General features: G+C 42.5%; 1 protein-coding gene across 7 annotated transcripts in view; it reads right to left on the bottom strand.

Moving 5' to 3' along the window:
- The window catches only part of PUM1 (pumilio RNA binding family member 1), a 73,503-nt gene that overhangs the window by 7,135 nt on the left and 43,048 nt on the right, over window positions 1–23,320 (bottom strand). For 4 of the 7 annotated variants that reach the window (XM_009288297.2, XM_009288298.2, XM_009288300.2 and 1 more), the window contains 9 exons: window positions 18,756–18,907; window positions 15,220–15,358; window positions 13,564–13,707; window positions 12,335–12,631; window positions 10,218–10,454; window positions 4,230–4,497; window positions 3,565–3,694; window positions 2,685–2,819; window positions 1,148–1,285 (listed from right to left, as the gene is read on the bottom strand). In XM_009288297.2, coding sequence (XP_009286572.1) covers window positions 1,148–1,285; window positions 2,685–2,819; window positions 3,565–3,694; window positions 4,230–4,497; window positions 10,218–10,454; window positions 12,335–12,631; window positions 13,564–13,707; window positions 15,220–15,358; window positions 18,756–18,907 — 1,640 coding nt within the window. The remainder of the gene's footprint in view (window positions 1–1,147; window positions 1,286–2,684; window positions 2,820–3,564; window positions 3,695–4,229; window positions 4,498–10,217; window positions 10,455–12,334; window positions 12,632–13,563; window positions 13,708–15,219; window positions 15,359–18,755; window positions 18,908–23,320) is intronic. The other 3 variants (XM_009288299.2, XM_009288304.2, XM_009288303.2) reach the window with 1 other exon arrangement.

Here is a 23,320-nt window from a genome sequence, read left to right as displayed (position 1 = left end):
CCAAATCTGTTGATAAGAACATGACACATTTTATTATTGCTGCACAGTTTTCTGTCTAAAGCACAAAATCCTATTTGGTTGCTTAAAATTAACAAAAGTAGCAAATCCAAGCACTGAAGTTAAATTGACAGTCTACAAATTTTTAATAACTATTGAGTAAACTGTGCAGAAAAACAGGACTTGAAGTGCAGTTAACTGCAGAAAAATAGTCTTGAGGCGGCAAGTTTAATCTTTCACATGAAAGTTCAGATGAAACTGGGACGGCTAGTCAAAGAAATGTCAGTGCCATCAACCAAGTTCCCAGAGATATTTCTGCCTCGCCTAACTCCCTAGTGGAAGGTCCAAAGCTAAACTCTAACCAGCAAATCTGCTGAGCAAGTTTCCAGCTAGAATCCTGCTTGTTTTGACATACCCAAGCAAGTCCCCACTTTCACAGCTGTTCCAGGAGCAGCCAAACTAATAAAGCCTGGTTCCTGCTGTAATTACCCCGGGCTATCCTCACATCCCTGTGGCAAAACCCTCAATACTTCAAAAGTCCCCCTCCAAAGCCAATTAAGTTGAAGATGGAAACGCCCAAACCAGCGCTTTTGTAATGGAAGACAAGCTGACTACAGGCAGAATAAAGGCAGCTACACGATTAATATCTGGGACATCAATTCAGGAGAGGATGCCAAGAAAAAACTGGGAGAATGAAGCACAAGTAACTGCCCTTTTCTAGATGAAACTCAGGTTTTTCCCCTGCTCCAAGACCCTTGGGAAACAGCAGTCCTCTAAGCCATCCTCACAGAGAGGATCATAATGAAAGTTTACTATACCTATCACAAAACTCTGCTCACCACCTTTACTATGAAGATGGATTAGTGAGAGACTTGTTTTCCCCTCCATCAGTCAAAAAAATACTTGATGTTCCAGGAAAACAGATTTTTTGCAAGGATGCTTTACTGTGATATACCTGTACAAAAATGATAACAGAGACGTGACCAAAGAGTTTCTAGGCTCCCTAACGCTGCTGCAGAACCCTTTCAACTGATGCTTAGTAAAATTTAAAATTCAAAATACTTGAACAAGTTACAGCCACTATCATGCTATTCAAAGCAACATATAAGAATACAAAGAATGAGAGTCAGTATCTTGGTTAAGGACTTACCTGTCCCTTAAACGCATCAATGATAAACTGCAGGGACTGAGGCTGCACACACTCAATACACTTCTGCACCACATGATTACCATTCTGGTCTTTCACGCACTTCAGGACGTGGCCATCCAACTCCCGTACCATCTCATTCTATTAGGAGGAGAGAAAGCCAAACAGAAAGCACCACCAGGATTCATGGCTGATAAATGCAAAGTTTTCACTGCTAAACATGGTCAAGAATACGAAAGGTACGAAGGATGCACTGATGTATTTCAAACTGGAAGTTTTCCAGCGGCCAAGTGCTGAGATGAAGCCTGCTGTGCTACAGAAACCACCAAGAAAAATACTATTACGAAATGAAGATGAAGCACTCATTTCATTAAACATGAGTGTCCTCTTTCAAGTTAAGTATCCAAATTTAAGAAATTTTATTGATACACAACTTTACTGTGCATCCCCCATTCTTTCCTCTGCTCCCTGAAAGAGAAAGAAATCTAAAATGCCCAAAATTCACAAACTTTTCGTGTATCAGCTTCATATATCACTAAAATGGGGTCAGCACTGGGATAAGAACTTGCTAGTATTTTACATAGGCAAGGTAATATTGTATGATAATTAAGGAAACCAAGAGATAAGGTTTAGATATGACTAAAGTAACACACATGCAGGCTAAAAGATTCACAATCAGAAAACAGAGAATGACAGTTTTGGGGAATTTAATGACACTACAAAATCGGACAAGTTCAGTTTTGCAACTGATACAAAACCAGGCAGTTCAGGAGTACAGCGTACTAAAAAATACCATTCTGGAAGAAGACAATTAGCAAATCCTCAGACCAGAAGTGCCAGAGTTTGGGCCACCACCCACCGTCCTGCTGACAAGTGTGTCAGCAGCTTAGCCCAGGCTCGACCTAAAGAGAACGTGCGTTCCTAAAGCCTGTTTCAGTTTTTTAATTTAATAACCTACATTGAGATTCTTGTATTACGATTCCTAACACCTTTATTAGCTATAGCTTGCCTAGCGTATTTTTCATCTTAATTCATTGTTCATAAAACCCTAGAGGAATTCCTTTATTAATGAGCTTTGAGTGGGACCCTGGCTATCATCCACATCTCTCCAATGCCAAGCCTTGCTCAACAGGAACTAGGAGCTCCTCGTACGTCTCACTGCAGGAAAGCAGAATATTGACCCACATATCAAAACAGTGATATCTCAGCAAATATTAAAGGCAAAACTCTGGCACTGCTTCCTTCAAGGGATTTAAAAGTATCTTCTAATTCACTATCATTCTCAGTTTTCCCTACATACATAATCTCATTTCAGGGAATTAACAGAGAACCAACACCACTACCAGTTAAGTGGAACAAGGAGGTAACAATGAGACCCAAGAACGGTGTCACAAACTTAGCATGCACACAAAACGTAACAAACATGCCATAAACCAAACCAAAAGAACACCAGCCACAAGAGGAACAGAAGGTCGCAGTTCAGGTCACCAAACGGCAAGGAACGTTAAACATCAAGAAGAAAGTTAAAATTGAAACTTACAATTACCTGCTGGTCTGGGGGAATAAACTCAAGGGCCTTCTGGATCACCCTGCAGCCGTACATCTGCAGAGCCAGGGACAGAACGTGCCCACGGATACGTTCTGCCAAGGCTAACTTCTGTTCCAGGCTGCCAAACTGTGAAGATGAAACCAATCACCACAAGCACAAAACCCTCACGTGGCCAAGCAGCACAGCAGCGCTCCCACGCTGAAGTGTTAAACAAGAAACAACTGTGCCTACTGAAAAGAAAGAAAATACCAACTACACCTCAATGGATGTGAACAGGCACAAGCCAGACTTCTGTTCGGTGTCTGTCAGACATGCCTGACACACTTGAAACAAACTCCAGCGTCAACGGTGCTGGAGCCACCAGGGTGGCATGTGCCAGGTCACTAACCCTTGATGGGGTTGCTATAAAATTACTGGATAAAAGAACCACCAAGCCTTGGTGGAGAAGGAACAGACCAGTTTCAAGAAGGAGAGATGGGTGTCTGCCCAGCCCCCTGGTATGAAAACACAACACTTTCTTCCAGTGCATGCTGCTCACTGGAAGTTTCTTTTGTTCCTAAACATGTGAGTACTGACAGCTCAGCACAGCATCCATGAAAAGTCTTGTTGGACCTACATCTCCTGGATATGTTGCTATTTATTCCTACACCTTTTGCATCTCAAAGCAAAGTGTTACTTTTCAGATGAATCTTTACAAGTCTCACACCTCAGTCACCCCAACAGGAATGATGCAGCAGCCTGTGGGGAGGAGATGACATCAGTGTTGACAGATATCCATCATTTTAACCAAATAGCAGGGTTTCTACGAGCTCATCCAATACCTCAGGACAGCAGGCATCTGAGTAAGACTTGCAGGGGAATGCAGACTTACTTCAAAGAACTTCTGGATGACGTAATTTCCAAATACATCGACCATCAACTGATAAGCTGCCTGGAGGATCTCGTTGAACACAAGTTGACGTTCTGCTGGGGTAGCACGCTCCAGTTTCAGCTGAATAAACCTGAAAAATAGGGCTGGTGTGATGCCACTGGCATATATGCCCGCAACACATTCGTTAATACAGACCCATTCAAAAGCTTCATACACTGAGCTCGAAACACAAATCTTTAAAACACAGTTGCCCTATCCAGCTATCCGAAACCTCAGGTGCTCACAGCCATGAGGTCCACGGCCACACATCATTGTCGGTACCCAAAATATCTCCTCATTCCAAGCAAAGCAGATCTCATTAGAATAATACAGCAAGGTCTCGCGTCCAGGCGGCTCTTTGAAATGAGTTAAGCTCTGCCAGTAGGACTAGCAAGCAAATTACAAAGCAAGCAAGCTCCTCTTTAGAGATGGGACTCGTGCTATCAGCATTTGTACCCAAACAGTCTTTCAAAAGAAGGGTCAGAATGTTACACTACTTGGCTTTTCACACCTCCTTTTCCCTGTTCTGCCTCTCTGCTTCAGGACGTGATGCAAATTGCGAACAACGCTAACTCAAAAAGCAGCTGTCCCAAAAGCTTCCCACAGCACAAGGTTTTTAATCCCACCTGGATCCATGCTGATCTTGGGAGAACTCCATGATGTGACCAGCAATCTCCCTCAGCTGTAAATTAGGGTACCGGTTATTGCGAAAGTCTTCAAGCAGCCTGCTTCGGCCAGAGGGCATAACATCAGACATCCCGTAGCGCAAGCGAGATGAAGGGAAGAGCGTACTGCTGGGGCTGAAGAGGCTGGAGGCACTGCTCGCACTGCGGTACTTGGCTTCAGCTCCAGGAGCAGCAGAGATGTAACGGCCACTCCCATTTGTGAGCCCTCCTGCAAGTCATAAAAACAAGATGAAATAAAGTGTCCGAGGGATTAATTTACAACCTGTGCATGCCATTTTATTTCTAATTACTCCTTTTCCACCAAGACGGGTTTCTGACGTGGTTCAACTAGGAAGTATTCTCAACTAAGCTAAGTGAGCTGCCCCCAAAATAATTTAGATGGGGACATGTTCAAGCGTAGTTCCTTAGCATGGCACCGTTGTATTGTTAGGACCAGCTACAGATTCAGCAAAGAACAGACTGTAACAACTTCTGTTCCTCACTCTGTCAAAACTGTCTATAACAGACAAATTATCAGTTCCACCATTTGCTAACTTGCTGTTTCTAATTACCTTATCCTCCATCCTCAGGTTTTTTTCCACCTATCCTGCTGCCGTGCAAAGGACTGATTTAGAAGAAGTGTACTGGGGTGGGGGACAGATATAAGACGAAATTAGACAGGAAAAAGGCAGCAAGAAGCAAGTATAAAAATTTTGGATATAAAAACCAAATCACCATTAAATACAGGTAAATCACAATAAAATAAAAACAATAAATAAATACTTTAAAAAATCCTGTGCTTTCACAAATGCCCTAAAGATTTTCATCCACATTAAGACAGCTGCCAAGTTACCCAGTAACAGGTATGGGGACTAGGTAATGCTTCATCATATAGTTAGCAAACTGCAAGCGTTGATAGGAACCAACTTAAACCTTTAAACACTGTTTCCTTGCCTGTAATTTTTTGACATTTGCTTCAGAGCTATGGCAGAGGACTCTTCCCTTTCTTGCAGGGCTCGGGATCCCTCTGCTGGTCAAAGACCGCAAGATGCCTTGAGCGAGTATGGTTTTTCCTGGGTGGGACAAAGTCCTCCCAAGAAAAATGTTCTTATCGCATGGGAACCTGCCACCTGAAAGGCCAACGTGAGGCAGCGAGGGCAAACCACCTGAAAAAAAGAGCTACAAGAAGTCTTTGCAAAGGAGGGAAGACCTTCAAGGCAAACATCGGTAGGGCTGTCTGCAAAGAGAACAGACCTTCTCCTGGCAGCCGTGCACATGACAGTGTCTGCAATAAAAATATTAAATAAAACAAAAAAAGAGCTGAGTGAACTGCACTCCTCTGCCATCGATGCCTGAAGGAAGCTCCCGTGCAGGAAACACTATGTGAGAATTAAGTATCTGGTAACAGCCTAATTAAGCTCCCCTGTCTCTGAGCTGGGCAAACGTGTTCTGACTTCTCTGGAGCTGGTGCCAAACCTCGAGGAGAAGGAGACTTGAGAGCTTCTCGTTCACATCTCCTTCTTACGCTGCTTTGCCAATGGTGTGGCCATCATCTTCTCTGACTTCTTAATTGAGCAAGAACTCCGAAAAGTGACCGAGTGATATTCCTTACTGCTGGAAGGACCAGGATATTCAAAGGAACAGTAAATCGCCTCTCAGGTAAAGGAAACCCAACAGCAACAAGCTGAGCAATGGCATACTGACGTTTTAGAAGAGCTCAGAATTACCACTTGTTTTTTGAAACCCTGAAGCAAGTAAGAGTCACAGCACTAAGGCGCTAAGTGGAAAACTAGCTCCTGACCATCTGCAAACGGCTGTAAGAGGAAAGGGTTTAGCACTCGCACTTATCACCTATGCCTTATCTCTTAGTTAAGAGGGAAAGCACAGTTTGTACAAAGTCTTCTCTGTCAGAGGTTTTCTGAGAAAAACCTTCTGATCTTTTTGGAGATTCAAAATAAACCACAACTTACTCCAGTTTTCTACCCGTCGGTCTTTCTTCTGATGCAGATGCTGACTGCAGGTATCCCCATGATATTCAACATCATACTGGGAATTAAGAGACCGTGTGGGGGTCAGGTTTCCTAAGTCAAGCAAGCGCTTCTGAAACCCACCTGTCAACCACCAAAGGCCAGAAACCTTGGAGCACCTCAAGCTCCTTTATGCCAATATGTGGCTGGGAACACAGTGAATTTGCCAGATCCCAGACTTCAACGGGATCTTACCGATAACTACAATGAAACAGCTCCTTGTTCAAGAGCAGTACGCAGAGGTTGAAAGCTCCTGAAGCTCTTAGGGACACTAGGGTAGCATAAAGGGGCAAAAACTCCAAAGAAGGGACAGGACTCCTGCAAGATGTTGGTGTTGATCGTTTCTCCTGCGTCTTCAGCCACAACAAACTCCAAAAGGGGGTCTGCAAACTGTGTGGAGACATCCTATCGTGCTAACATCATGCTGCCCGTGCAAAGCACTTGGCACCCGCATATGACAGCAAACCAGTGCTGTATGCACTACACAGAGGTTGTATAGAAGGGACAGCTGTGGTGTGGTTCTGTCTCTGAACATATTTTCTTAAAAGTGTCTGGGATTTGTCAGTAAAAATCTGTATCTGGGGAGGACAAAGTACAGCCTCTATCCTGGGGACTCCAAGGCGGATGCGTTACTCAGACTCACACCGCGGCCATAACAACTGAGCATTTCCTATTTTGAAATGGTAAGTCATCTTCTCAGTGCTTGCTGGGACACTTGAGACAGACGTTAACCTGAAAGAATTACTGATTTCAGGGAAAGAAAAGGACAATGAAAGGATGAGTCAAAAAGAAAACACAGGGGAAGAAACACAAAGGCTGCTGTCTGAAAACAAAGCACTTCTTAAGCAAGCTTCCAGGGGACTTTTATAAGGCCCTCAAATTGCTCTGCAACGCAGGGGTTCCCAGTATGAGAAATGCCAAACAATGGGAAAAAAAGGAAGATGAAAAGATGGCTCTGTGAGAAAGCAGGCGCAGAAGACGTCCCTGCTGCTTGCCCCTACTGAGGGCTCAGCGCAGAGGCGCCAGGCAGTGCCTGCCCAGCCAAGGGGACCCCATGCTGCCTCCCTGGGGCTGGGAAGGGCAGGAGCCAGCAGCCCCCGAGATACCCCCCCCAGTGTCACTGCACCCCCTGCAGCCCAGTGCCAGCATGTGCCAGCAGCTGCCCAGGGAGACGCAGCCCTACAGTCCTCCCAGTCGCTCACAGCTAACTGGTTACCAACTCCCCAGCCAGTTTTCCCAAAAACCCTCTAATAAATTAAATTCCCACATGTGTGTATCAGCTTCCTCACACCAGTCCTGCCTTTTAAATTACAGGCTGACTATGGTATGGGGCAGCTCTCTCCCAAGCAGCTCCTGCAAGAAAATCATAAAATTAAAATAATCACTTATCTGCTGCAAACCCTGATATCCATTCCAAACTGGGAAAACCCGGAGTTGGACACATTCAGCCCCAGGATACAGCGTGATAAGCGTTTCTATTGGGACCATGCCAGCTACACACACAAGGGCTGACAAAAACTGCTTGGGGGTCTACGTGAACTGATGTGAAGTGTAACCTGGCCAAAATTAAATTTTATAATTTAAAAAAAACCATATGTAGTAATTTATAATTCTGCAATTTTGATCAATACTGGGGAAGAAGAGGGCCCCTGCTGCTTTAGCATCCAAAAGTGCACATTTATTTACAGTTGCTTTATCCTAGCCATGCACAGCTGCATACGTTGCATACACCTTTGAGTTTAACGGATGTATTTAGCTCAGCCTTCCTCCCTCCAGTAGTTCTTTTCGTAAGAACTGGCTGCATGGTTATTTCAGGTACTTGTGATTGCCCAGTCATTTCACAAGGTCACTTTACAACACCAGAAAAAAACCCTAGCTTGATAAATACACACCATTTTTCACAGCTATGAGCTTTCAGAAAGCCAGAAGAGCCAGAGCTGAATCTTTACGCACACCACCAACCCAACAAATGATCGACTTGCGCATCTATGAGACGTGATAAAGTCAAACCCACAACTTACACTGCATTTAACCATAGATTTGCTGATTGCAAGTCAGATTTAATGCCAACTTCTTTACGTCATTGTGTAACCCTGAAATCAAAGTTACTTGAAGTGACTCTCCCAGGTTGTCTCCTCCCACATAATGCAGTGGTAGTAGGACATGGTTCTAAACCCGACTGCTCTAATTTCCCTCTTTGCAAACACCACATTTGGGTGTTCCCATCTGTCCTTTCATTTTTAGATATTTACAAATACTCCTTGTCCTCTTTATCACAAACTACTTCTGGTATCACTCCCAAACAGGAGTCAGCCTCAAGCTTCTTATAAGGAAAAGCAATGCCTGTGCTGTTTTACAGCATTAAAACTTATTTTATAACCAAAGGAAACTACAACTACATTTAACACTGTCTTCCATTACAGGTGAAAGGGAAACTTAAAAAACCAAAATGACCTTTTACAGATTTCAAGGTGAAAACCACACAAATGCAGAGCTACTCTAGGTGAGATTTTTCTTCCAGCATTACCAAGCACGAAGTCAGCCGTGGAGGAAACCTGGCTGCAAGGAGAGGAATGTTTTGTCAAGATGGGAAGACCCACTAACTGCTCTGGGACATAACCCTTCTATGTAAATGGTAACTCCGCTTTCTTTCCAGAGTTTGTTATCAAACTGATTAACCTTTCTCTGATCCAGTTTTTAAGATTCATTCTTTTGTTTGCCTGCAGGGGCAACAGACTTTTTCTAGTGCCAGATTTGGAATCTGGTTAGCCTTCAGCATTAATTTATTGTAGCTATTTAACTGTCAGCTTAAGGACTGTACAGCTGCATAAATAAAGCTAAAACCCCTTCCAATTCTATTAAAGCTCTGAACAAGGAAAGATGGTAAATCTAAACTTGATCTCAAAAAATCGTATTTATTATTATTCCATGCTAGCCTTTAGCCAGCATCAAATTTATCACACATGCATATAAAAAACATGATAAATATAGTATTTGATGAGTGTGTATACGCATGGAAAACTGCTCTGATAACCAAAAGTTATGTTAAATCCAGACAGATACGCGACAACCAAAACAAAGTGATTTTCTGAGCAAGTACTAAATTATCTGGTCCAGATGCAACAAATAACTTATCTTGTTTGTTTATGAGGCCTGGAAATGAACACTTCAGGAAGTTCACATGAGCATTGCTTTATTGTTTAATATTTGCTTTATTTAAAGATTTACTTTATTACATGTAAGAGCTCTGGGCCAACTCGAAGCTCTTCCAGAAGATGCAGCTTCCATAAAGTAATGCATCTTACAGATATTAATATATCTTATTTCTTAAGAAAGCCTCTCTCATGTACTAACGTGCTTTTGATAAGGCCACGTTGATGGGGAATTTTCAAAAGCAAACTCTCAAACTCCTCAGCTAAAAGCTAAGTACTGCTCCAGATAACATTACGTATTTTGATAAAAGAAGAAACTGTATCCTAAGCTGATTAATTTATTATTGAAAACTTAATGGGTATTTTAAAACATTTGACAAGTTTAAGGATCAGCCCTGCATATCTATTTTATTCAAGGATAACAAACAATTGGTGCTGTTACTGAGACCTGCACAAGAAAAACAGTTTGTTTTTCAAAACTTGGAAATGTTATCCATAATTTAGAGATGAGGAAACCAGGAGGCAATACAGAAACCTTCCTGTTTAACAGCTGAACTACTGAGAGACACAGACACGTAACATAGGTGCTACAACCCCTGCTTCAGTGTTTCACCTAATTCTGCAAACGCAGGGTCCCCGCCACAGGAATAAGAGCAGCAACTAGGCAGCAGGTATCTCACCTACCCAGCAGTGGGGTGTTCACATCTCTGCACCAAGGGAGAGCAGAGCAGTAACCTGCAGTGCTGGGACAGTGGCACTGTGGCTCTTACCCAGGTTTAAACTTGAAGATGATCCATGTGAAGATAAGGAAGGTGGTGGAGTCTGAGAGTGGCCAGGTCCTTGGCTGGGCAGAGGCATTCCCACAGGTCCAGGAGAGGAGGAAAACCCAAGGCCATTATAAAAACTGTGTCCTATAGGTGTCAAACTGCTGGATGTCCTCTTGTACAGGTCACTGCTCCCTGTAAGGGAGTCTCGGCGGGAGCCACTGCCCGTGTTGGAGTTAGCAACTGAAAAGAGGAAGAGAGTAAAATTGTGTGATGTCAACAAGCTGCCCGAGACAACTGGATAGCTGGAGAGCCAGTACAACGGTACCTATTAACAACTGCATTGCACCAGGCTGCTGTTTTCCTAAGGGTGTTGCATGCGCCCAAATGAAATGCATTAATTAAAACCACGTTGTTAATGATCCAGCAGAAATCCTCGATTTAAAAAATTAGCTTGAACCCTGTCTTTGCATTTACAGCTTTGTAGTTTTTATACCAATAGAACACATCAAGAAATACAGCTCCAAAAATCTACAAGCAGAAAGATCAAGAAGATAAAAATCTACCTAAAGGAAGTGACAGAACAAAACGACAGCGAACATGCTGGCTTTTGGACACAAACACTTAAGGCTTTGCTTCTGAACCTTCAGGAGAAGGTTTGTGTACTTCAAAGCTCTTTTCCCCTAAGCATATCACTTAGTTTAACAGAAGATATTAGATCACCCTACAAGCATTGCCTCGTATTTATTCTTTAGCCATTAGAGCTAAAACAAATCCAACATGAGATTTTATCTATTCATGTTTACTTAAGAGCATGTACAGCTTCGTGTACATTTACTTGAAATCCTTGTGCTCACCTTTCATTATATTAGAAAACAGCTCCTGTTTGCACCAAGCTTTATTGAGATGGAAATCAGAATTCAATTTAACACATAAACCCAACATTTTTTTGAAGGGTTGTCTCGACAGTCAAATACAAACTCTTTAAATGCACTGCCAACTGGGGGGGGGGGCGGGAAATCAATGTTTTATTAAAATCTTGTTTAGTAAATAGTGAAATTTTTAACTGCAATGAACTCACCATTTTTCATGACCACACACAAGTTCTAGAAGCAACAGCCTCACATTTTTATTCATTGATCGAGGGAAAACAAGTTTGTGCATCTTGGCATTGAGCAAACTAGTAATTGAATTCAATTACTTAAATAAACTGAAGTGAAAGAAGTGAATGCTGTGTTTACCTAAATCCAAGATGCTTCAAATTCTCAGGCTGGGTTTAAGAAAAATATTTAGAATAACTTTTATTTAAAACTGATTTGATGCAGTGACAGTATGACCCTCAGTCTTTTCTGATGGAGCAGGTTCAAAAGGCATGTTTTAACTTGCCCTTCATACTGATGAAAGCAGGAAAGTTCAGGACATAATTACTACCTCTGAGACTAAGCAGTAATTAAAACAACTGTTCTACTTCAAAAAAACAAACCTAAGGAAAAAAAACCCCAACCCACAGATATCTTTCTGGTTTGGTTTTATTCTGAAAAAAATCTTTGTCTCTAACTGCCTAACAAGCAAATGAAAACAAACCACATATGTAACATTTCTTGCAACCACAGTAAGTGACTTTTTTTGGTGTATGATAGAAACAATTCCCAGAATAAAGCTTGGAAACCACCTCAGATCAGCGTTTTTAAAATCACAAAGAGTTACTTAACCAATATTCTGAGGTAAGAGCACACAGATGGTTACCACTCTGGAGCCAATTCCTGTTAATCCAGTATCTCCACCAAGCACGTGCAGGTAAAGGCAAGGAAATTCAAAGCTGTTTAATAACTTAATCTGTAGCAACAAGGGGACGACTGATAACATGTATAACAAAACAAATTCATTGCTTTGGTACTTCTAATATATCATCTGCTAAAAGAAGTTTCACCAGAAAGCGCTGCAGATTTTGAAAGCCAATGTAGTCCCTAAAGGAAAATTTCCACTTAACCTCAGGTGGCTGAAGAGGAGGGCTCAGCAGTTTGGTGCACCAGAGCCAGCTCCAGCAGCTCACAAGCCCACTACCTGCATTTGGAGCTATCTACTTCTCTCCTTTTTCCCCATGAAGAAGCTGCTGTTCTTACCTGCTGTCCCAAATCCTCCCAGCGCAGACCCCAGCGTGGCACCGAGAGAGCTGCTGCTTCCGAATCCCAGGGAAGTGTTGGCAGGCTGGGCAGAGCCCTGAGAAAAGAGTGAGCTGCTCTGGGAATTGCTGCTGAGAGAGTTGTTGCCGTAAAACGAGCTGGATGCCAGGTTGTTGGTGGGCTGCTGCTGGGGCTGGGGTTGGGGCTGCTGGGTTCCTAGAGGGCGAAATGGTCCGTTTGTCGTTCCTGCCAGGCCACCCGCTGCACCGTTGGCCGAAGCTGCAGCCGCTGCCACTGCTACAGAGAAAGTAATTGGAAGCATAGACTGAAAAATCCATTTTCATAGCAGTTTTGGAAGTTAAAACTTAGCAGGTTCCTTTTATTTACTATAGATTTTTTTCTTTCCTCTCAAGATGAAAATCTCCCTTTCACATCAAACTCTCTTTACTTTCTAGCTGAGCTCCACAAGTCTTGCACAGAGCCACTGAATACTAACAATGCTTAGTTATTATTACTGCTGTTTGTATTATTAGAGCTACACAGATCAAACACACAAAAAGTTCTAAGATTCAAATCAATACAGCCACACACTTAGCAATATCCAATTAAGAAACACAAGTTTTGCAATAAGCAAAATTGTCCTTTAGTGCACAAAACGCAATCCTACAGTGCTAAGAACATCAAAACCAAGTACTTTTGTTTTTCAGCCAGTTCCAAAGTAAAAGGAAAAAAAAAACCCCAAGACCTACAAGGAAACAATTAAAAGGCCCATTTCATAATCTGTTACTAACACTGGCAAAGACTGCTTACATGCACAAATTCTGGCCGAAAAATTTCTTTTAAAGCCTTGAACTCCCAAAGAACCCCAATAAAACCCAAAAAAAACTCATGGCAAAGGCCAGGCATGTAACATTTTACGCAAGGCGATCATTTGGGAGTTCTACACAGGCTAAAACCTTTTATTACGTGGGAAACCAGATGCCAGCAGACAAATTTAAATAACTGTCATGAAACTCTGCAAAATAATAGAGTTTATGCGACGCTACCTCTCTGAGGCTGTTCGGGAGGCTCAGCCCACAGTGAGCACGGAGGATGTTCTCAACAACAATCCCCGCAGTGGATCTCAGTGAGGGCAAGTGTGTCATCATCGCCAGCAGAGCCCAGAGGATCTCAGGTCCACCCTCCGCCGGGGATGGAGCAGATTTTCGCTTGACGGGACAGGGACTCACCTGCTTGCGCTGCAGAGGAGCTGATGATGACCGGAGCGGGGGCTACCAGACGGACGGGGGCCCCCAGGCCATTCCTGGCCCCTGCATTCACCACGAGAGCACCTGTTTGGTCGTAGTAAGCAGCAGGAGCCAGCACTGGGTAACCTGAAGGGGCAAATTACAGGTGCACAGGTAAGGTAACAAGCAGCGCAACACATGGCAGATCATTCGTCTTCAGATGAGTACAGTGCAACAGGACTTGTAAAGGAAAATCTGAATGGAAAAAGAAAAAGCAACAACAGCTCTGCTTCTCCTGAAGCGGGGGGGAATCCATATTATCAGTCTATGACTTTATACTAGTAAGACTTTCAGGTAGAGAAAACGTTTTTCCCCCCCTCAAACCCACTATACTAGCATTGCCCTCTGTAAATTCAGTTATATGGACAAAAAAAGGTCTTAAAATACAAAAGCACTATTTCTTTTCCCTTATAAGTACGATGTGTGCTGGGACTTTTCATGTTTGTGAACACACTGCACTTCCAACCCTCCCACTATATGTTGAAGTTGTTCAGTGTGCACACGCATGCAAGTAAGACATAGAACTTAAAAGTTATGTATTTTTGAAGGTATGTATCATAAAGCATTCTTTAGTATATAGCTATTTAGGTACCTTGCTATATAATTCTACAGTTAAATAAAACTTTCAGGAAGAAGGTGAAGTGATTCTCCACGGTGGGGTCACAAAGAGAATGTTCTCTGTGAATATTTGCTTTGTAAATATAACCCCCAAAGCCCCAATAATGCAGATGGAAGGAAATCTGCAGATTACTTGAAAACATGCAAGTTACAATTCACTCTGTAACTTAATACAGCAACAGTCGTCTTAAGCTATAAAACCCCACCCCATGTAACAACCATGTGACACTTCCAGTGAGGAGACCTGAGGCCGAAATAATCCTGTTCTCTTACATTTGACCAGCAGGACATACTTCCACATTATTCAAAAAGATACTTACGTTTACCCTTTGCCTTTACAATAATATCCTGTATAACTGAGTGTCAAAAGCATTTGTACCACACAGCCTCACGGATCAGAGCTAAAATTCATACAGTAGCTCCTCTCGCAGAATTACAAATTACAATAAAACCCTGCTTCCTTTTATCCGTTTTCTTTTCTTGTTTTTAAGCCGCTAGTATTTGCCTGGAAGAAATTATGAAGGGGAAGTCCTTATGCTGTTAGTCAACCACCTGGCAGGGATGGAAAGACAAGGCTAATGAATGGGACTAAGATATCTCTGAGGTTTTAAAATAGAGACCACATAAGCTAGCATGATCCACAGAAAAATCTGAAAGCAACTTCCAATAGGAGCCATCAATTCTCTTGAGTACGCAAGCAACTAACGAACCCGTACAGCAATCCAGTTGATAACATTTGTTTTCATCTGTGACACAGGGATCTAAACCCTGATTTAACTTAAATGCTGCATAGGTAGTTAAGTTCACATCTAACAGCCTCTCGAAAATGCCTTCTATACCCACAGATTAAAACCGAAAAAACAATAAAACCAAAATACTGCTGAATGCCAGGCAAACGTGACACCACGCAGAGACACAAGATGTAATTTTCTTAGATCTCCCTGGGCACTGGAGAAGGTGCAGATCCCACGGAACCCCTACCTGGCATCCCCGCTGCCAGCCCTTGTCCAAAGGCAAGGGCAGAATTGACGGCTGCAGCAGCCACCAGCGGATCAGTCTGCTGTCCCTGCTGGTTCTGATTTGGGGTCAAAGGACGCTGACTGGCTCCTCCACGTAGAACCTGGAGAAGACAGAGGAACATCGATCTGTTTATTTTGGGACCCAGGAGCAAGCCACAATCACCAGACACTTGCAGGAGGCATCAGCAGCAGTCCAGTTGAAGCTCTTGCACACGATGGCACTTTTTGTCACAACTAGCGTGTGAAAACCCCTCCCCTTTACTCAGGACAGAGCTGCCTTCGCCACCACAAGCCTTCACGCTGCTACCACGGCTAAATGCAGAAGACCCAATTCAAATTATACATCCCCTCTCAGGCTTACTGAGCATAATCCGGAAGTGCTTCATCATCTGACCTCTTTCATTTCTTGATATACCTCCAATACTCATCCTTTGTTAGAAGTGTTTACAAGCCGTCTGTCCCATCCCAGATAACATTTGCTCTCTGCCACAAAAGCAGCGCTGAAAGCCCACTTGAGCAGAAACCTTAAAAAGCCCGACTTAGGAGCTGGGGGCTGATGACACGAGGTGACATGGGTTTTTCCAAGCTGCCAGCCTCCATAGAAAACAGCGACCCAGTGACATGACACTTACTCATCGGAAATAATGACCAAAGATCACACACCGTCTCTTCTATGTAGCTCTTGCGGTTTAAGCACAGGTTGCTCTCAAAAGGAAAGATGGCAATCTGACCTTTCCTGTCATTACCTGTGACAGGCTTTGAGTAAAAGGCTTTTGCAAACAAAGTGGTGATGCAAGAGTCTGCACCCAGTAGCGAGGTCAGCTTATTAAAACAGCCATCCTTTGGTACTCAGCATGCCTTGTTGCAAAAAGTAACATAGTGTGTCTCACCCAATAAAGTTATTAAAAGGAAAAAATGACTTTGTGCACTGAGAGACTGGGAAAGGATCCTAAAGTTAGCCGATTTAGACGTGCATCCCAGAGTTTGCTATCGCTGTCAAAGCCTGAACGTGAACTCTTCAGCCTAGGGACTCTCACAAGTTGCAGCTGCAACACACTGTGCAAGGGCACTGTGCAGAATGTACACGATGGATGGCAGGCTGCAGGAACTGAAATGTTGGCTTTTTTTATAAATACGCTATTAAGATGCCGTAAGCATCACAAATCAACTGTCCATAATCATCGCTCTAGGTTTCCAAAACATTTACCTCAGCACTTCTTAGAAAAATTTCATCCAAAAAAATATACACTCTATCCTTTTACGGGTGGAAGGTTTGTATTAAAAACAATACCCACGATCCCCACTCATGCCTGCTTCACAGCTATAAAAGTAATGAAAAATATTATAAAGCCTACTGATGACTGTTATTTTTTATTTTAATAGCCTAAGCCTTTGCAGAAGCTCTCTTAGCACACACCTTCCTTACGGGGAAAGGCTCCCGGTTTGAATGCCAAAGCATAAATGGCTTTAACACGCTGTGAATGCCGTTTTACCTGTGCGCAGGGGTGCGTGCAGGAGGTCTGTTCAACACACTCCTGTCTGTGACCTGCCAGGTGGGGAGGTTTGATGATTAACTTTGTCAGGAGCAAAGTGTTCTCCTCCTGATCACGGATCCAGAATCACTGGTGTGAAACATCACTGTTTTTATTATCTGAAAAGGCCTTACAATACTACCAAACACGGGTTTTTGCTTTAGCTTTCAAAGCAGAAGGTAATAAATTCAGCTGCCAATTGCCATCTTCTATTAATTGCTATCTCAAACGCATGAGGACCTGAAAGGAAGGCTTTGTGTTACTATGAAAAAGGAGCTGCCTCACTGCTCAGTAGGATAACGAACCCATTTTGTTTCCAAGCAGGAAGTACCGTGGGACAGAGGCCGATAAAACTGCATAAAGCCAACGCCAGGCGAGGACCAGTGCTGAACCAAATACTAGACAAACTAGCTGGGGTTGTGCCGGAGAGCCGGCCAGGTAACAGAGGCTCGAGTCCTCTTCTTGACACCTGGCCTACGGGCCCTTCCGAGGTCTGAAAGGAGAAAAGTGGAGCATATCCAACCGTGTGTCCAAGGGGAACAAGAACCGAAACAAGGATGGTGGGACGCCTCTCATCCTTCTAGCATTTAACTTAACAGGTTTAGCAACCATCAGTTTAGTCTAAAGTTTGGATTTTTTTTTTTTTTAAAATGCCAATTCAAATAGCAAGCTAACAATTTGCACTCCCATACAGCTTCATAAAACGTTTAGGATGGCTTTTTGTTATAGTAAAAGAAGAAAATTATTGTTCCCTATTAATTCTTGTACCAGTCTCTCAGCTTCCACCTTCTGCTCCAGTAGTTGCTAGAGTCACATTTGTGTCATCTGCATCAGAGGTACCACTATGATTAAATACCAGACCTTTAAAATGCTTATTTTACCTAACTGAAGTTGGGGAAATTAACCTAGTTAAATTCCAAGTATAGGAAAAAAAAAACCCCACACCCAACCACAAAAACCAAACAACCCAAAACTGAACAAGAAATTACACAGTGATTCATCACAAAGATGCATAACAATTTTCAACAGCAGAAAAAGCACAGGCTATATAATCCAATATGCTGTCACTGCCAAGGGATTAAGACAGAAGAGGTGGATGGTGCAAATGCCATCAAGCACACATCATTTACAAAATATGTAAGGAAAAAGTTCCCCTTATCAGCCCCCAGTGTGACCTCTTCACTGTTTTTTTTAAAAAAGCAAATACCATTTAAACAACAGAAACCTGTCTCAATATTCACCTCTAACACACTTAAAGCAGTAAACAGCAGATCATATGAAAAACCTTCACTAACTTCATTAATTTTGCCCTTTTAGGTGTCAAATTCTCCAAATTTTTGTGCAGACTAAAGCAAAACAGCTGCACCGTTTGCCTTCTAAAAATAGCAAATTCAGTGTTTTCTTTTTGCACTCATCTTTTGTCTTCAAGTCCTCACATGGATACCAAACTAATTAATTTTGCTATTATTTTGACCTTTTTAAAGCTAGTCTTCACCAAAAAAAGCATACTATACTGGACAGCACCCTGAAGATAAGAACACACTTATTGACATTTAGTATTTGACACACATTATCATCATCTCCACGGCCTTCAAGTTGCAGTGATGGGCACAAAAACAGATTGCAAGATGATGATTTCCACTTGCATGCCAATGGCATGTGCTTGCTACCGCGTCGCTCAGCAGCGTTCACAAACTGATTAGATTATTTGTTTTCCAAAGCAATAATTCACCACCACAAATGTACGTGCGCTATCCTCCATGTGCATGATGCACAAATGACATAACAATTGTATAGATGTTTCTTCTCCTTTTTTTAAGAGAGGGCAAAGGCTCTTCTCCTCAATTACAACTGAGTGTCAGGAGTGGTCATTCAAGAATAATTAAAAAAAAATAAAACAAATCGAGATTCTTCAAATCTGTGTTCCCTGTAAATGACTTGACATGCAGAGCATCCTACCCCTTACCTGTTGTTGGCCCTGCTGGGTTTGCTGAGTGGTCTGCTGATTTGCTGAATTAGTTGCAGCGGCAGCCGCGGCAGCTTGCTGCTGGAAGAGACTGGCAGGATAAACCCCCCAGGGCGTAACTCCATAGTACTGGTGAGGAACAACCGCCGGACCTAAAATGAGAAGGAGATCTGTGAGCTTCTGTGGCATGACAAGCGTTACACAGCAAACCGTCACCAAAAATACCTGCTTGTCATATTTGGTTTAACAAATCCTATTTCAAGGTGATCTGCTTTAAATCCTTTGCAAATATGGAGGGATTCTGGCATTTGTATTTTTCATTTTTAAAAAGCTTAGAAGTCAGACCTAAAATTTCATCTTTACTTGCTTTTACCTTATTGGATGAGGTCAAATTCTGCTACCAGTGATCCTGTTGAAATTCCATGTTTTTATTGTTGTGCCCTAATTTTATAGTGAAGGACCAAAACTTTATCTCTAACCAAAAGAGAAGGAAATTTGTTTAAGCACGGAGGTATACAAGTCTCTTCTAATCTCAGCTGACATTCACAGCGCAATAACATCTACCATTTAGCTCCCCAATAAGTTAAAAAAAACCTCTTTGCAACTGAATAGAATCAGTTCTCAAGTGTTTAAAATGTTATTTCTCTAGCTGCTCAGTCCTACTTTGCATTTGCAAACCACCATAAAAGAGGCTGTATGATCCCGTATCTTTTCACATTCCCTCCTCCTCCAACTTAAGAGGCTTAAAAAAAAAATAATCTTGGAGAGCACCAGAAAAAGCGTAACTTTTGAAGATTCACTGTGTTTTATCAAGTCTCAGGACACCGCACGCTTAATTTGACGACAGCAGAATGGCAGCCTATATCCTTAAATAATTCTAGTTGGCATAACGCTGAGGAAGCAGCGAGTACTCTGCGCTGAACAGTGGAGTCCCTCCCACCAAACAACACGTATGTGAATTCAATAATATTTTTTTAATATGTCTGTTCTATAACTTTTGGAAAGGTCAGCAGAAAAGCAGAAGTATTTCCTTTGCTATTCAAGTACATCACCTATCCCACAGGTTCCTTCCCCACAGTAGGAGTAACTTACGTCATGCTAGACTTTTTAAGGTAGAGTGCCACAGTCATATTTGATGCTGTAGAATAAATAAGTCTTTGTGAATTTGAACCACACACTTTTCTTATATGGAGTAAAAACAGCTTCTATTTTAAGAGAGACTGTTAGCATTTGAGTTCTAACCAAGTCATTTTAGTATTACTGTTAGTTACCTCTTACAGTAAGACCCTGCAAGGAGAAGAAGTGTAACGCACATAAAGACTGTAAGCGTTAGCCGCAAGAGACTTAAAAACTGTTCCCCCAAAAATGAGGGATGCATCTCCCCCCAAAAAAGGGAGATGCGAAAAGACGCTGCTGAGTGTAAGCGTGGGTAAGACAAAGGGGGAAAAATCCAGAAAGTACTTTTTTCTTTTGGTTTTGCTTTTTATACAGTAACGTGTTTGTCTCAAATGAGCTACTGCATAACGCAAAAGCAATCCACTGTACAACAGTGGATCTCAGCCTGGAAGAACTACTGCTCCCGCAATTAATACTGCAGACTGGTGAGATTCAGCAACACTTCAAGATATTCATTTCATATTTCATGTCAAATATTAAATTCATATTTCAAAAGTGTAGTAGTTACTCTCCTTTATTATTTTGTTTTTAACCACTGTACTTTCCCCAAATTTAGCATTTTGTAGCGTCATTAACATACATGCCCAGCTCCGTGTATAGCAGGGAGATGTTACAAGCAGCCTGGTGTCTAACGCCGGGCACTTTAGCAATACGTGCTGAACAGCTGGATTTGTATCTCACTAAAGCTCTGCCACAAAATCCACCCTTGCTGGATTTACTGTGTACCGTCAGTCAGAGAAGGTGACTTGTCTGTCTTGCTCAGATTTGGCTTGGAGCAGCAACCACTTGTTTCTTACCTTTCAACCTGGAAATTTATGAGCAGTGGCAGCTAAAATTAAAAAGCCTGCAGAAAATGAATCAGTCCCACAATGGTACTGCCTGTCTTGACCTAAGTAGTTACAGACACTTAGCTAATCAGTGGATTATAACCTGTTTGTATTCAGACAATGCAGATCAGACGGCAACTGCTAGGGTGCTTCTGCACTTAACGGGAAAATAGTTGAAACTGCTCCGTTTTATGCAAGTAATTAGTCTGCGTTTGCCCTTAGGCTACTGGAAAGTTGCTGCAATACCCTTTATCTGGGCAAAATACGGGCATCTCTCTGGGTTATTTTAATCTCAGTTCCAATTATCAAACAAGCATAGTCTAGATGGGGTTTTTTTCCCAGTTAGAGGTTGCTCATCAGATCTGCAAAAGCCGTAGGTGTTTAAAAGAAGAAGAGACACAAAGTCTTTGAAGTTTGCAGGCAGCTGGGCTTAAAAGAGCTGCAAGTCTGGCTCAGCTCATTTGAGCACATGGTGAGGCTCATTATTGAACAGCGTTCTCAGTGAGGGCAAGTGTGTCATCATTGCCAGACATAAAAACACGCAGAGTGTTTCTTTACTTCAGGATATATTGCACCTGCTTTTACACTTATTAAAGATACACATACACAAGAAAATAAAAGCCATTCTAGTGCCTTTGAAATCAAATATTCCCACTACTGTGTCTTACACATTGGCCACAGACACCCACAAATATTCCTTTTAAGAAACATTAGCAAAGCCATCTGTAAGTGTGTTCATAACAAAATTTTTGCTTTTAATCTCAGCCTTCACACTCAAATCTCTGTAAGCAGAAGCCATACCTGCTCTCTGCAGGAACAGCCAGCCCCCTCTTGCCAAGGATGAAGGCTTAGTGACCACCAGGTTAAACAGCCTCAAGAACCTCACGTCTGAAAACGCAAGGCTGCGAACAGCAACTTTATCAAATACTATCGACTTGTGAGCTGATCACTTCACCATTACCGGTACGGCAACCACTGATATCCACGACGTGGTGTCTTTTTAGGGATGGGGGTGAGAAACAGCTGAACTCAAACGGCTCTGGTGCAGCCCCATGCAAACCCTGCCGTACAGCGCCTGGGCCAGCACTGATCCAAAAGAGGAGACGCACCCTTGCATGACACCGTGCCCAAGGCAGCTGGGGAAGAGCCAGCCACACGTGCTCCCCCAAACCCCGGTCCTAGGCGGTATGTGCATGCATCCATACCTGTCTCCAGCTCTGAGCTGGCTCTGCATGGGACACAGGTCAGCACCAAGTGAATGAGGCTTCTAAGAAACCCAAGCTTGAGAAGCACAGTGCAGACACATCCAAACCGACTCTACCTTCAGTCTAGGAGCACTGTGTTTTTCCTGTATGCAGATTATTCCAGCATCCACTTCTCTACAAAGAACAGAAACACTTTTCTACCTGTAACACACCACCTCAGAGGGAATCAACATTTCCCAACTCGTCTTACAAAAGGCAAGATTTCTTTTTTTTGAGTGACATCTTTCTCAAATGATAGAAGGCAATTTCACAACACCTTTTGAAGACAGCAGTATCTTCCCCATGGTTTAAACTCACAAGTGATTTTTTTCCTGAGTCTAGGAAGCCCTTCCCTCTGCATTCAAATTTGTTCTTTAAAATGCTACTGTTGTTGGGAAGAAAAGAGTATTATCACAGGGCTGACAGTCTTACAATCATGAAAAAGCTGCTGTAATAGCAGAATCTTAATTGACAGAATTATCTCCGCCATAAAACACAAAAGTTTGCCCTCCGCTCTAAGAGTAACTGTGAGCAATAAACTACCAACAACTCTAAACTCATTTCTTCCATCTCATAAACTTCTCCAAGTCCTCCCAATTTAACACTCCCATACGCATCAGGGAGGCCTTCTGACTTTATACATAACTCTAAACATCTAAATTGCCCCATGCCCCTCCAGTGCTGCACTCAGTCATTACAGAGAAGAGGCTTTCCAAACTGCTCTAGTCTAGACAGAAAAGATGCTTTTCCTAAAACAAACATCAACAAGTGGTGAAGTTTGTTATATTGCCATTTCTAGCTGTTAGGGTCCAAAGCCCGAGATGGATGAAGTAACTCATATTTCTCAGTGGTGTAACACCATAAGTACATTGCAGCGCATTAGACGTTCTTTTGTTTTGCTTTCAAGAGTCATAAAATTTAAGTTATTCAAGTAGAGATCCTAATGCCAAGTTTTGGGACGCTTTAGGTATCCTAGGGTATGTTATTTCCTAGTTCAAATTTATAAGGCCCCATTCATTTATAAGGCCCCTGTATCTACTCAGGCAGCTGCAGCTTCAATACTGCTGAGAAAAAGGAAAAAAAAAAAAAAAGTTGTCGCAAACATGCTTGCTGTTTCCTAGAAATCTGGCGGCAGTTACATGTGGTCTTTCTATGAAATCAAGACGCTGACCTCCTGCTCCACTGAACTTCAGTATGTTACTGAAGAATGAGCACTAGCTTTAGAAGCACTGAGGTGATGCAAAAAGGCCAACCAGAATCCTTTTTTTTACAGTATTCGTTTACAAAGCACTTCTTCTGACTGTAACTGGAATTGCTG

This window comes from Aptenodytes forsteri, unplaced genomic scaffold, assembly GCF_000699145.1.
Source record: "Aptenodytes forsteri isolate BGI_AS27 unplaced genomic scaffold, ASM69914v1 Scaffold361, whole genome shotgun sequence".
Lineage (NCBI taxonomy): Eukaryota > Metazoa > Chordata > Aves > Sphenisciformes > Spheniscidae > Aptenodytes > Aptenodytes forsteri.
Note: the sequence above shows the minus strand (reverse complement) of the source record. Positions and strands in the feature narration are given on the sequence as shown.